At 47.3% G+C, this 15,247-nt stretch overlaps 1 protein-coding gene across 2 annotated transcripts in view; it reads left to right on the top strand.

Annotated features, from left to right (window-relative positions):
* Window positions 1–15,247, top strand: part of large2 (LARGE xylosyl- and glucuronyltransferase 2) — a 60,762-nt gene that overhangs the window by 42,522 nt on the left and 2,993 nt on the right. For both annotated transcript variants that reach the window (XM_041934537.1, XM_041934538.1), the window contains 9 exons: window positions 3,599–3,888; window positions 5,084–5,166; window positions 6,739–6,862; window positions 8,954–9,125; window positions 9,562–9,666; window positions 9,809–9,921; window positions 11,618–11,743; window positions 13,841–13,996; window positions 14,622–14,785. In XM_041934537.1, coding sequence (XP_041790471.1) covers window positions 3,599–3,888; window positions 5,084–5,166; window positions 6,739–6,862; window positions 8,954–9,125; window positions 9,562–9,666; window positions 9,809–9,921; window positions 11,618–11,743; window positions 13,841–13,996; window positions 14,622–14,785 — 1,333 coding nt within the window. The remainder of the gene's footprint in view (window positions 1–3,598; window positions 3,889–5,083; window positions 5,167–6,738; window positions 6,863–8,953; window positions 9,126–9,561; window positions 9,667–9,808; window positions 9,922–11,617; window positions 11,744–13,840; window positions 13,997–14,621; window positions 14,786–15,247) is intronic.

Below are 15,247 nucleotides of genomic sequence, written 5' to 3'. Positions count from 1 at the left end.
GTAATTCTGATGCATCGTGTTTCAGTGCATTTATGTTTATTAGTGAATGAACAGTCTCTCTGATCCACGTGCACCCTGTGGTGTTTGTATCGATTTCCACGGCGATGGAGACGGTTGACATGCAGCAAAGGTCCCGCCTGCAGTCAAACTTCAGATCTAATACACACACACACACACACACACACACACACACACACACACACACACACACACACACACACACACACACACACACACACAGAGTCAGTGTTTGATGCATGTGTTCAGGTCAGCGGTGATTCTTGGAGAGAGACCAGAAGGAGGAAAACGCTCCCGTCTCTTCGTTGTCATTCCTCTCTCTCGCTCGGACATGGACGACTGCCGAGTTGTCACGGCGATGTGTATCCATGACGGAGCTTCTGCTGCCACACGTCTGCCTCCCTGACTGACCGCGGATCAGATTTTAGTCGTTTCCTGTTAGCGCCTCCTCCTCTGCCTCACCGTTTGTCCTTCTGTCTCCAAAGCATGTTTCTGATCTCAGTCAAGGCGAAATGGTTTACACATCACACACACTGACAGTGTCTATACACCACGGTGCAAGGCAACGAAGTACATTTACTTTACACCTTCTAATTTGCATATTTTAATGTAATAAACATTGCAGAAGGAAACATGTACTTTTAAAGATTAAATGCAAAAACCTTCGATGAGCATGAGTGTATAAAAAGCATTCCAGTAAATTAAACCTTAATTTTATAATTCTGCTCATATGTGACAATAATCCAACAGACCAACACATTAATGTCTGTTTCTACACGCTCACTGAATTTTGTTGACAGGACTTTTAAGGAGCTTCCTTCCTTCCTCTCTCGTCACCGTCGTCTTCTTTTACCCTCAGATGAGGGTGTGAACATTCCCAGCATGCCTCACTTCAGCTGTGGGCCAGCTGCTGCTCCAACAGGGTCGGAGAGGGAAGGAGTGAGGAGGAGGAGGAAGGAAAGAGAGAGAGAAGGAGGGAAAGAGACAGAAAGGAAAAAGAGATGGAGAGAGAGGAGAGGAAGAGGAGGGGGAGAAGGTGGAGGAAGAGAGGAAGAGAAACAGACAGGAAGAGTCAGCAGAGAGATAATTAGAGATCCAAGGAGAGATGAAGAGAGTGGGAGAGAGAGGAAGAGGAGAGGAAAAGAGTTTCTGTCAAACAAACAGGAGGAAATAATTTGTTGGGACTATTTACAGCAGCGGATGAATCCACATTTGTGTGTGTGTGTGTGTGCGTGCGTGCGTGTGTGCGTGCGTGCGTGCGTGCGGAGGCAACAATCAAACCAATAACTGCTCTGTTTTTAGCGCTCGTGACGATTTGAAGAACGATTTCAGGAAATTAACTCAGCAGGTTACAAAACAGCCTGAAGAACAAGCCGGAAACCTTAAACCTGCAGTAACCTGCTCATTTTCAGCAGAAACTAGTTTCTAGTTGTTTATTTCACATCCAGCAGCTGCAGAACAGCGTGACGTCTGATGAACGTCAGTCCAGTATTCGCTCTCTTTTAGCTCTGGTTTTGGGCTCCACCAGCTCCTGGGGCAAATATCTTTAGCAGCTAAATGCTGCTCTATACAATTATTATATCTATACTGTTATAATCTATACTGTTATTATCTATACTGTTATTATCTATACTGTTATAATCTATACTGTTATTATATCTATACTGTTATTATCTATACTGGTGTCTGTCTGCTGTTTGCTGCTCAGCAGGAAGTGATCCGAGGCTTTTAAAACTGCTTCCTCTCTGAACACGACACCACGAGAGTGAAGCAGAGCGAATGAAGTTTCTTCAAAGCTCCGTGAAGACGAACAAATACAGCGAATAGAAAAAACGACTGCTGTTGATAATAATAATCTGTATTAAACTGGAACGATGGCTGGTCGGTCCATTTGTGTTTATGTGTCAAGCCTCAAAATGGTTTGTCAATCAAGCATCAAGCGTCAAGAGCACAAAGTGTGAGGGTCAATGGGAAAAGCCCACCTTCAGAGCCAGAAGCGTGGGGAAACCCCAGGGGTCGGTTCAGGGCCCACTAGTTTTTAGCACATGTATCAGAGAAACGTCCTGCGGACGACTGCCACATGTACAGATGATACAGTCATTTCTACATCTGCCAGAAAAACGAGCAGCGCTGCGTTCTGCGTCCTGACATTCAGTATGACACCGGCTCTGAACAACACAGCGTCCTCAGGAATCACATCTAAAGTCTGATATGATGAACACAAGATAAAAACATTTGATGAACAAGGTCATGTTTGCAATAAGAAAGTAAAATCTCCTCAGTATCTGCCGCTCAGCTCGCGTCATGATACCCTCACGCCTGCATCACTTCCTGGTCACATGCCTGACACTGTGACATCACAATATGACCAGGTAACAAAAGTCACAGACCACAGGCCAATGAGCCGGCGCCGCTGTCACACACGCTGAGCTGCGAGGCTTCGCGAGCTGCTCGGTAAATGGCGACGTGGTCGTGCTCCTTCGCTGCGTGATGATGACTCGTCATCTTTTCTGTGACAGGAGCGAAACGTTGAAGCCGTCCAGAGCTCGATCTTAAATCTGAAACAACATTGTTCTCACACGTAACTCACCTGCATAGACACACCTGTATTTTTATTGTCCTTCTTCCTGTTTGAGCTGGATCGTTGTTGTCAGACAGACAGTCGGTCTCACCGGGGGTCGGTTTCCTTTTCCACCAGCAGCGAATCAAAAACTTTCACTTCCTTCAGTTTGTGTTTCTTCCACATTTAAGAAAAATCAACAAAAATAACAGAAATGAATATTAATGACGTGAACTAAGAATGGAAGCATCAACTTTCGCCCATTAAGCAGCACGGAGTTATCTCTGACATCCCTGAAACACACATACATAATTTACAGGAAGTCGGCTTCATTTTTAAATTAGCTCTCAGAAATGACTCCGTAAAACTTATTTATTCAAATTTATTCAAAGCGAGAGCGTCTCTGCCAGCACTCGTATTTTCTACTTTTATGAAGTAACGAGCCGCCACACACCCGACGCCGAGGCGCTCTGGGAGTGTTCACCCCCCCCCCCCTGTCGGGACAGAGCGAGGGATGGAGGAAGGTGGAGAAAGAGGAGAAGAAGTGCGACGAGCCAATTTTCAAGTGCGAGACCCACGAGAGCACGTCGCTCATGTTTCCTCTGCACGTTTGTGACGTTCAGACAAGAAACGAGTCCGGGGGGGTCTGATGGGACGTCTGTGAAGTGACGCCGTTCAGAACTGCAGAGTTCAGAGTAACAGAACCTGCTCGCAGCCTCCGTCCTTCAATCACTGAAGTATTACTGTTAATACTCACGTTGCCATGAAGACTTACAGGTTCAAGCCTTCACACATCTTATATGAAATGCTCAGTTTTGACTTTATTTACTTTATTTCCGTAACATGACTTCACAGTTCTACTCGACTACATTTATCTGAAGCTAAATTCACTTTGCAGATTAGGATGTTACACATCATTATTGATTATAGATCATATATTTTTGGGTAGTTTACTACAACACGACTGTCAGGGTCTGCAGTCCTGCCAGCAGTCTGAACCTCCTCTCTCTCCCTCCACAGATGGACGCTCCCTCCTCCTGGCTCCCTGTCTGGCCGACACGCCGGCAGCACGAGTCCTAGAGCGAGCCGTCCTGGAGTCTCGGGTTCGAGAGGTGGAGGAAGAGAACCGGCAGATCCGCTTGCAGCTCAGCCAATCGCAAGGCACTGCCGCCCAGCTGCCGGACGGTAACTATGGCAACCAGCAGTGGGGAGCCTCCGCGGACACGGGACCGGAGGACGGGGACAACACGGCAGAGGAGAAGAACAACCACACCGAGTGTCCCCGATCGCCCACCGTCCAGAAGTGTGAGGTCAGGAAACGCCACACACACACACACACACACACACACACACACACACACACACACACACACACACACACACACACACACACTTCCTTTTGGTTCATGACTACATACCTGCAACACTAAGTACTGCAGCAGGTTTAATATTTACCATTATCAGCATCTTACTTTAGCATGTTAGCATGTTAGCATGGTGATATTAGCATTTAGCTCAAGGCACTGCTGAGTCAAACCCACACAGCTGCTAGCATGGCTGTAGACTCGGATTTGACGTCTGATCTGCTTTTTACAAACCGAGTCAGATCAGAGTGTCCAGACATCAACAACCTGTCTGCATGGGTTGCCATGGTAACGGTGATCAGTAACCACGGACACCGGTGACGCAGCTTTCCACTGTGTACACATGAGAAATGGAGGTCCGTCATCTCGTCCTTCAAAGAGCCAAACTCCTCCGTCAGTCTTACGAAGAATGAAACTGAGAGTTGTTTGTTCGCTGCAGGCCACCGTAGCTCGACCTGTTCGTGTTGCTGCACTTCCTGTTGGTCACTGCTGCAGCTCACCAAAGGACAATATTACAAGATGCATTCATTTTGTAGATAGCAGTGACTGAGCAGTTTTTTCACAGAGGGGGGTCAGTTCAGAGGAAGGTTTGCGTGTATGTGTGGAGCGCGGCGCCGCACCTCGCCGCATCACGCCGCTTCCCGCAGACGAGTCGACGGAGGAGCCGGCAGTAAGCTGACAGGGACTAAAATTTGAGGGAACGTTTGCTCTTTGATGTAGCTTCCAGCCTTGGAGTTCCAACTTTTCAAAGACTTCTGCTGCTGAAAAGCAAGTGACGTGAAATCGTACATATCTGAGAAGCTAAATATGAAATTTCACATCAGAGGGGGCTGTGAATGTCCTGGATTAGGCCAAGTTGACGTGTGAACTGCTCGTTTTCTCAGACTGTTCAGCTAAAAAGTGGAACTTCAGTTTTTTTAAATGCACAAAAGCAAAAAACCCAAACTAACGTGTTAGAGCTGACCGCCGTGGCTGCGTGTTGTCATCACACTCTGCTAAAAAAAGGCCGAGGCGTGATTTCCAGAGAGATGGAGGCTGTGACTGCAGGTGAAAGCTGTCAGCAGCCACGGCGTGAACGTGTAGACGGGTGGAGTGAAACGACTCGGAGCTGATAAACTCTTCCTGTCTTCTGCCTCCGCAGCTGATCCATGTAGCGTGCGTTTGTGCCGGTCACAACGCCAGCAGAGATGTGGTCACGCTGGTCAAGTCCGTCCTCTTTCACAGGTGAGTCGCTTCTTTCACATCAGCAGAACGTTTTCATGTGACTGTTCCTCTTTCTGCCCCAAACCTGTAAACCTGTCTCGCCTCCACTTCAGATTTTTTAAAGGTGAGGTCGACATCATGTAACCTGACTTTCTCCAATCTTTGAATAATATGAGACACAAACATACAAAGATCTTGAACATGAAAGGATGAGCACTTATTAAACTGCAGACAGACGGTGAACTGGCTCCATCGCAGCATCAGTCCCCTCAGAAAGTTTAACTAAATGACAAATTACATAAACTACATGTTGAGAAGGTTTCAGTGGTTTTGTTGCTGCTTCCTGGATTTGAAGATATTCGTGTCAGTGAACACAACACGATGCTGATTCACACCTGTGAGCTGTGTGACTCCAGGTGTGAACGAACATCTAAAGAAGATGATTTTAGAGGAAAAGTCTGTTTGTTCTATATTTTTCTTACTGTCAACAAATCCAGAACCGACAATGTGTCGGTCCGACTGTCAGTACTTCCTGTCTGTGGCTGTCAGCGCCAAGCTCATTGGTTCCTGATGAAGAATAAAATCTTTTTAAAGCGAAAGCTAAAAAACATGGTTTTGATTTTTAAAAAGTTTCATGAATTACCTGAAGCTCGGCAGACGAAACAGAGCATCTGTGGGACTATTTTCAGTGGCGGATGAATCCACATTTGGTGCTGCGGTGAGTGTTTGTGGCAGCAGGACGGTGTGTGTGTGTGTGTGTGTGTGTGTGTGTGTGTGTGTGTGTGTTTATAATGGAGATCTATGTGATATGCTAGCTGTTAGCAGTTAGCATTCACTGCTGGTTTGGGTCTGAACATCAGACACTAACAGAACCACAGAGCATCACCAGACTTTGAGTTGAAATCCAAAGATTAAACACAGGAAACTGTGAAGCACAAACGAGTTTGTGCTGGTTTTTGCTTTGAGGCGTGTAAAGTGCCGACCGGGAGCCAGAAACCAGGTAATGAAAAGGCAAATAATGAGCCGTAAACACTTTTTAATTCTGTCTTTTAACCCTCCAGAAGGCACCGTCTCACCGTCTCTACTTCTTACCAGCCGACCAGTGAAGCTGGCAGAAGGTCAGAGCTGGTGAAGGTGGAGAGGATACAGCTGAACTACACCCCGAGGATGGAGGTCGATCAATATAACGCTCCTCTCATCTAAAATATTTAAAATATGCCAGTTCGGCCTCGGCGGCAGGGGAATAAAACCGATCCTCGCCAAACATATTTTCCCTGCAGGCTGTGATCCGCTTCGACTCTGCTCAGCTTTGTGAACGAGTCATGTTTCAGTGCTGCTGCTCCGCGGGTGTAGTTTGTGGTTGGGGTTAGGCAGTGGAACAGTCAGGAGTCAGTGTGGTTAATGAGGACGCTGATGCTTTCAGACCAGACCAGTCGAAACCAGATAAACATTCATGGTTGGAGGAGGAGCAGTGTCAGCAGAACCAGCTCCTGCCCCCACAGGAACCTCCTGATCCTGACGTCTCTTCTTCCTCTTCTTCTTCTTCTTCTTCTTCTTCTTCTTCTTCCTCTTCTTCTTCTTTGTGTCTCTCAGGAGAAATCCTCTTCACTTTCATTTCATCACAGACACAGTAGCCAATCGCATCCTGAGCTCTCTGTTTCAGTCCTGGATGGTCCCATCTGTGCAAGTCAGCTTCTATGATGCAGATGAACTCAAGGTAAGAGGACGCCGTGCACGCACGCACGCACACACACACACACGCACGCACACACACACACACACACACACAAGGTGAGTCAAAGTCAAATACCGCGTTTAACATATCAAAGGCAAATCTCAGCTCCAAAGGAAACAGACGAGTCGAGGTAAATGTATGAACAGAAGAGATTCACCTCGGAGCATCAAAGAGCCAGAAACATGAAGACAGAAGCTGCAGAGTTCAGACGTGCGGTGAATCCTGAAGCGGGAGGTCACAGCTCGTCCGTCAGACGATGCGTCGTGTCGGCTGAGATCACAGGATTGTTTAAGCTGCCTCGCTGTTAACCGGCTGTTACCGCAGGAGGGGCCGGAGGGTCAATCCGCGGCTTAGCTTCCACTTACACTGACGACTGAATTCAAGACCGCAGCGATGAAGTTCACATCAGAGGAAGCAGTATCAATATTTAACTCATTAACATCAGTGTCTCAGGTCGATCCACTCCGGCGTGTTAATATTCATGGACAGAGTGTCAGAATGTGAAATACAGTCAAACAGCACGGCCTCTGAAACACACAGACCCCGTTTAGTTCTTCTTACGTTCCATTCGTCCAGCCGCTGACTCACCGCGCTCCACGGCTCGCTCTGCGCCTCCATTCATCACCGTGTGGGCCGGCACTCTGCAGATAACGAGACAGTTTGATACAAGAATCACAATAACATCAGTTTCCACAAGAAATCGCGTTTTTGGCGCCTGCAGAGAATGAAACGGCTCAAAGCGTCGAGCTTCTTTATCGCTGCGACATGAACGAAACGCCCAGTGCCCCCAGAGATTAATCAATGGATTCATTGATTAGGAGATGTTGGGATTCGTCTTACATGATAACAAACTGAAAGTGTTTTGCTTTTGGACAAATAAAGGTGAGAGAAGATGAACTGATGAATCTGATGAATAAATGATCTTCAGCTGCAGCCGGTGTCGGTGCAGGTCTGTGAGGGCGGTGTCAGGTCTACACCTCCTCCTCCTCCTCCTCCTCCTGTATAACACCAGCAGTAAGCACCAAAGTTTGACATCAGGACGCACTGAAGTCTCCACCGAGGACAGACCACCCCCCCTGACTCAGCCTGTACGTCTGAGGAGAGGCTGATGGGGGACGAGTGAAGGCCGTGAGCTGAACGTTAACCTCATGACCATCAGGAAAGATGATGAAGGACGGCTCAGAACACAGAATAGAAAGGAGGGGCAGTATATACAAAAGAGTGTACAAATACTGCCAGAAACACAGTACACAGTAAAAGTATATATATGTATATTGCACAGAAGTAGTGATGTTAGTGTACGATGACAAGAATAACCAGCGAGTGCTTAAAGATTCTCACATTGTGGAGATACAAGGTTAGTACATGAAGAAAGCTTGTATCTCCACCACGGGGCGCTGCAGACCTCACCTGTCTGATTCGGAGTCGTACACCCTGCTCCTTCAGGTGAAAACACGGCGGCCGCCTCGGCGAGGGTTACAAGGTTTTCACGCCGAGCAGCAGCCGCTGAAACACTTTTCTGCCGAAGTCAAGAGACACAAAACCAGCAAATCATTAATTTAACATCCAGCTGATGAATGTGTGTGTGTGCGTGTGCGTGTGCGTGTGCGTGTGCGTGTCTCCTCCACATCATCACATTCTGCTCCCCCAGTCTTTGTGTTGAACAATGAGTCCTTTGTGCCTCCCCCTCTCTACTCTCTCTCTCTCTGTCTCTCTCCCCCCCTCGCTCTCTCTCTGTCTCTCTGTCCCCCCCCCCTCTCTCTCCCCCCTCTCTGTCTCTGCCCCCCTCCCCCAGTTTTCATTAACTCACATTAAACTGGAGGAAAACAGACGAGCCTCTAAGCCGATTATGTTTGCAGATGATGCACTTATGCAGATCCAATTACTCTGAATCAAGAGAATTAATTAAAAGACACTATTTGCAGATTCAGAAAAAAAGCACATTGAGCCAAAATATGCTGAATGTGGCTTTGTGTTCGCCCACGCGCTGAATGAACGGCGGCGGATCCGTCGGGGCGCCGGCGGTCCGCCTGTTCAAAGGTGAAAGGTTTCTCTTCTGCTTTGTCGTTTCAGTCCGAGGTGTCGTGGATACCCAACAAACATTACTCAGGTATTTACGGCTTGATGAAGCTGACGCTAACCAAAGCTTTGCCCTCAGACCTGTCAAAGGTCATCGTCCTGGATACGGACATCACCTTCGCCACCGACATCGCTGAGCTCTGGGGCATTTTTAGGAAGTTCACCGGTGAGACGTTTGGCATTTGATAGTGCGCTATGTTGCTCATGTTGCTGTTGCACCACCGTTAAAAAAGATGCAGGATGTAGCGTAGATCTGGATCGACCTAGATCAGATTTTGGAGTTGATGTGAGCTCATGATGTCATAAGTTTGTTATAATCACACAACCTGTTCAGTCCCTGTCAGAAGGCCACACCTGCAGAAGGTGGCAGCCAGTGACAGCAAAGTATGACTAATGACTATTGTGATGAAGAGGAAATGAAATGAGAGGTAGAAAAAGATGTTTAACAATCAAACCTTCAGCTTTATTAAAATCTGGTAAACAAACTGGTCTGAAATCAGTGTTGGAGGATTATTTGATTTGTTTGACCTTTAAGCTTCTGTTGTCGAACAGGCTCAAATAAAACTGTTTGCTAACGGCTGCTGTCGCTGTTGTGTGTGCAGAGAAGCAGGTGATCGGCCTGGTGGAGAACCAGAGCGACTGGTACCTGGGGAACCTGTGGAAGAACCACAAACCCTGGCCCGCGCTGGGACGAGGCTTCAACACAGGTAACGGCTGCTTCTCCGGGCCGATCCCCGCCGACGCTGCCGGCGTGCTGTGTGATCTCACCGGAGTCATCTCACCTGCAGCCTCACCTGAAGTCCGCCGTGGTTTCTGTGTTTGCGACTCATTCCCTGCTCGCTCTTGCAGGAGTCATTCTTCTCTACCTGGAGCGACTGCGGCGAATCGGATGGGAGCAGATGTGGCGGCTGACGGCTGAGAGGGAGCTAATGAGCATGCTCAGTACATCGCTGGCTGATCAGGTCAGGGACCGCGATGGAACACGTGTCTCTGTTCTGTCCAGTTGTCTGTTAGAGGGGGGAGAATGTACAGACAGGAAGTGAAGATAATAAAGGCAGATGAAAAGATAATACTGAGAATACTGAGGGACAACCAGCTGCTGCGTGTGGTCATAACTTCTCTGAGTGTCAGCTGTGACTTTAAATATTACATATCTTCAGTTTTAGAGGCTGAAATCACAGTCGGGCAGCAGACGACACCTCGAGTTCATAAACAGAGAAGAAAAGATGCATCAAGGAGCTCACTGACGCTCAGTTCTCTGCTGATGACGGACACTGACACCAAAACATTAACAGCTGCTGCACAAAAACTAAATCCTGATCAAATCAGGAACAGACTGAAGAATCAGAATCATGTTTATTGACCATGTGTGCACACGTACAAGGAATCTGACTCCGGTTTAAACTTTGCACTCAATGAACCTGCAGAGAAAAACAGTCAAACAGCAAAGACAAAAGACTGAGCAATAAGACAGTACATACAAACACATCAGCAAACGAGCGGACACGTTTGAACCTCTGCCGTTCTCTCTGCACTCTGAAATGTTACACGTTGGTCTCTTTACAGTCACAGGATTTATAGTGAGCTTGTTAAACTTCGACCACAGACCTTGACTGGATTTTAAAATACACAAAGCGGCCTGTAAAATCAAAGAGGAGGTTGCCAGGAAACCAGCGAAGACATAATGTGGCTCCTCTTTCTGATGAGAAAGAGTCGAGCTGCTGCATGTTCAGTGTTAATGGAACCCTGACTCAGTCTGTCAGGACCACAGTCCTGTTCCCTCCGCTCTGAGTCCACAACAGCTGGAGTGCCGAGAAAAATATAAATACATCAGACTGTGACAACTTATTAATCCTCTGTGACATAAACTCATCTAAAAACAGTAAAAAGGTCAATGTATTTAATGATTGTCTGCTGATTCTGGATCTGATGCAGCAACACGTTTCAAACCAGTTTGACAGGAGCAACAAAAGACTGGGACGCTCCAAAAACACCTGTTTGGAACACAGTGTAGGACACAGTGTAGGACACAGTGTAGCAGGACACAGTGCAGCAGGACACTGTAGCAGGACACAGTGTAGCAGGACACAGTGTAGCAGGACACAGTGTAGGACACAGTGCAGCAGGACACTGTGCAGCAGGACACAGTGTAGGACACAGTGTAGCAGGACACAGTGTAGAAGGACACAGTGCAACAGGACACTGTAGCAGGACACAGTGCAGCAGGACACTGTGCAGCAGAACACAGTGTAGGACACAGTGCAGCAGGACACAGTGTAGCAGGACACAGTGTAGCAGGACACAGTGTAGGACACAGTGCAGCAGGACACAGTGTAGCAGGACACAGTGTAGCAGGACACAGTGTAGGACACAGTGCAGCAGGACACAGTGTAGGACACAGTGTAGCAGGACACAGTGCAGCAGGACACTGTAGCAGGACACTGTAGCAGGACACAGTGCAGGACACAGTGTAGGACACAATGCAGCAGGACACAGTTCAGCAGGACACAGTGCAGCAGGACTCAGTGCAGCAGGACACAGTGCAGTAGGACACAGTACAGCAGGACACAGTGTAGGACACAGTGCAGCAGGACACAGTGCAGCAGGACACAGTGCAGCAGGACAGTGTTGCTCAGTTTGTCCGTTCACTGTCTGCAGGACATCTTCAACGCCTTCATCAAGCAAAACCCCGTCCTGGTGCACCAGCTCCCCTGCTTCTGGAACGTTCAGCTGTCGGATCACACTCGCTCCGAGCAGTGCTACACAGAGGTGTCAGACCTCAAGGTGACGCACGCAAACGCACACACATTAACTGAATCAATAAACATGAATGAATTTAATGGAAATGAACCATCTCTATTATCATCCAAAGTTTCCTTTTACTAACAGAGCTAACGGTGCTAATGCTAACAGCGCTAACGGAGCTAATGCTAACGGAGCTAACAGAGCTAACACTAATGGAGCTCACAGCTAACGGCGCTAACGCTAACAGAGCTAACGGTGCTAACAGAACTAACGGTGCTAACATTTCTAATAGAGCTAGCAGAGCTAACGGCGCTAAAAGAGCTAACGGCGTTGTGTCTGTCTATGTATATGAGGCTGTCTGTGTGTATGTATCTGTATTTGTGTGTGGCTGTGTGTGTGTATTTAACTGTCATTGTGTGTGACTGCGTATGTGTGTGTCTTCGTCTGTTTGTGTGTGTGTGTCTGCTTGAACTACACATTTATCAAGTTGTCCCAAGTATTTTGAACAAGCAGCCCAACCAGCTCCTACATGGAGATGTGTCTGGTATATGTGTGTCTGAATGTGTGTGTGTGTGTGTGTGTGTGTGTGTGTGTGTGTGTGCGTGTGTAACTTCTGCCCCACCTGCTGATAATTACCTCTCTATCTCTCCCACTTTTTACCTGTTCCTGAACAGCTACTTTTTCGCTGTCGGTTTCTTCCGAACAACTTGTGATTGTGACAAAACAGTAGATGCTATCAAAAAAACGATTACACTGTGAGATGCGGACAAGTCTGGGCCAGATGTACGTGTGTTTTATGTCCAGATATTCTTTAGAAAAATGACTAAATGGTCGATTTAAAAAGAGACACTCAGGAGAGCGGCGACTCAGAAAACAGCAGTTTGTATGGGTTTAAATGGAGCAGCAGAGCAGGGCAGTTGATGCAAGATCCCTCTTTATTTAAATTTGGTGGGGGCTAACCCTTTAAAATTGAACTTTGACGAGAGAAGAAAGGTTTGTCTACAAAAAGATCCAAAAATTATATGTCTCCTATTCACCGTTTGGATTTTACGGCAATTTTAGAAAAAAATTTCAGGCGATTTCTCACTGGCTCTTTCACTCTAAGTCAGCCATGTCCAAACTATTCCATAAAGGGCCGTGTGGCTGCAGGTTTTCGTTCCAACCAAGGAGGAGCACACCAGGCTGGAATGAATTAATCAGCTGATCTCAGTCTTCAGCTGATAACTAATGATCCCTTGATGTTGATTGGTTGGCCTGGTGTGCTCCTCCTTGGTTGGAACAAAAACCTGCAGCCACACGGCCCTTTATGGAATAGTTTGGACATGCCTGCTCTAAGTGATGAGGTCATCCACTCTAGGAGAAGAAATTCTTAGCATTTTTTGAGAAACTTTATGGTCTTCAGATGGTCATAGCTCGAAAACCGTAAGAAATATCAAAATATGTGCTGAGGTTCATTTTGAGCCGACAAAATTATCTACGTTTTAAAGTTTGAATGAAGTCTCTAGGAGAAAGTATGGCGAAGCAGCGGACAATCGAAAAAGGCTGAAATTTGAGGAAATTTCCCCATTCATTTCTTATGGGAAATTCTTTGCAGTTTTTTGCGTATAACTTTGCGAATGATTGACGAAAGAGCTATAAAAGTCGTAGCACACCATTCCCGATCGAGCCGCACATTTTGATATATAGTTTGCGAGGGTTTTCTCAAAGCTGCGGGACGAGTTACGCGCCGAAATTCTGGCGGACGATGAAAAATGGGAAGAAAAAACGTGCGGGATAACAATCGTGGCTCGAGCGCCTTCTATAGTTCTTTGAGCTATAGAAGGCGAGTGGCTCTTGCGTTGCCTCGTGCCACTAATTACTGAAGACTGACGAAGTTTTCACTTCTTAAATTCAGTTTTGTGGATTTTCAGATTAAAGCATCACATGCTTCTCTGCAGGCGAGTGAGAACATCACTGCGAAAAAGATTTTTGTTTTCGTTTTACTTTAATACCAATTTAGAAGCAAACATTTGTCATTCAGCACTGATCTGAGACCAGAACATGAGTTCTGCTCAGATGAAGACAGCGAGGACAAAACAGGAGTGTCTCCAAAGTGCACAGACGTACCTGTAGTAAATGTCCTGTGTCACCTTCCAGGTGATCCACTGGAACTCTCCAAAGAAGCTCCGCGTGAAGAACAAACATGTGGAGTTCTTCAGGAACCTCTACCTGACGTTCTTAGAGTACGACGGAAACCTGCTGAGACGAGAACTGTTCGGCTGCCCGAGTCAGGCCAGTCCAGAGAGCGTGCAGGTGACACACACGCACGCACACACACACACACACACAGTCACATAGACACCACCAATCTCACACACACACAACCACACACACACACACACACACCCACAGTCACATAGACACCACCAATCTCACACACACACAACCACACACACACACACACACACCCACAGTCACATAGACACCACCAATCTCACACACACACAACCACACACACACCCACAGTCACACACACAGTGGAGGCTGCAGCAGACGCGACACAGACTGAACTTTTTTAAAAACTTCCTGTTTGAAGGTGTTTGACTTGAGGCTGAAGCGAATATTGATTTTTGAGAGGATCAAATATCTGATCACCTATTGGCCGACTTGTTATAAACAGAATCACACGAACGCTGTCGGAAAAGATCCCAAATCAAAAATGTCATTGTTATTTTGCAGTGGGATGAGCGTGGTTGCCATGGTAACTCAGTCCCCGCTCAGGTTTGCCAGGATTGAATGAATTGGTTGTGATGTGTTGATGTGACATGTGGACAAACTTTAATGGTGGAGACGATCCACCTGGAAGTGGACGTGTGTTGTTTCTGTGCTCTGAAAGACGTCCTCTGAGGTCTGAACAGGACCGTGTCCGTCTCTTCAGCTGCAGGCGGCTCTGGAGGAGCTGGACGAGGACGACCAGTGCTACGACTTCCGGCGGGAGCGGCTCACGGTTCACCGGGTGCACCTGTACTTCCTGCAGTACGAGTACACGCCCGCCGAGGACGACACGGACGTCACGCTGGTGGCCCAGCTGTCCATGGACAGGTACCCGTCAGACACCCGCGATCACCCGAACCTGCCGCTCGTCACAACTTAAATCTTTGTTTTTTCATTTGGTTTTTAATAACTCCATGACAACCGGCCAAACGCCATCTGCTGAAGATCATGTGACCAGTCTATGGTTTCTACATTAATGCTTCAGCTGCGACTCTGAAGTCCTCGTGTGCTGTTTGTCCCTCTGTCTGACATTCATACTGCTGATAACTAGAGTCATCAACCTGTCTGTCTCTCTGTCTCTCTCTCTCTGTCTCTCTCTCTCTCTCTCTGTCTCTGTCTCTGTCTGTCCCTCTGTCTCCTCTCTCTCTCTCTGTCTGTCTGTCTGTCTCTCTCTCTGTCTCTTTGTCTGTCTGTCTCTCTGTCTCTCTCTCTCTCTCTCTCTCTCTGTCTTTCTGTCTGTCTCTCTGTCTCTGTCTGCCTCTGTCTCTCTCTCTGTCTCTCTGTCTGTCT

Source organism: Chelmon rostratus, chromosome 1 (assembly GCF_017976325.1).
Source record: "Chelmon rostratus isolate fCheRos1 chromosome 1, fCheRos1.pri, whole genome shotgun sequence".
Classification (NCBI taxonomy): domain Eukaryota; kingdom Metazoa; phylum Chordata; class Actinopteri; order Chaetodontiformes; family Chaetodontidae; genus Chelmon; species Chelmon rostratus.
This window is presented reverse-complemented; position numbering and strand designations above follow the sequence as displayed.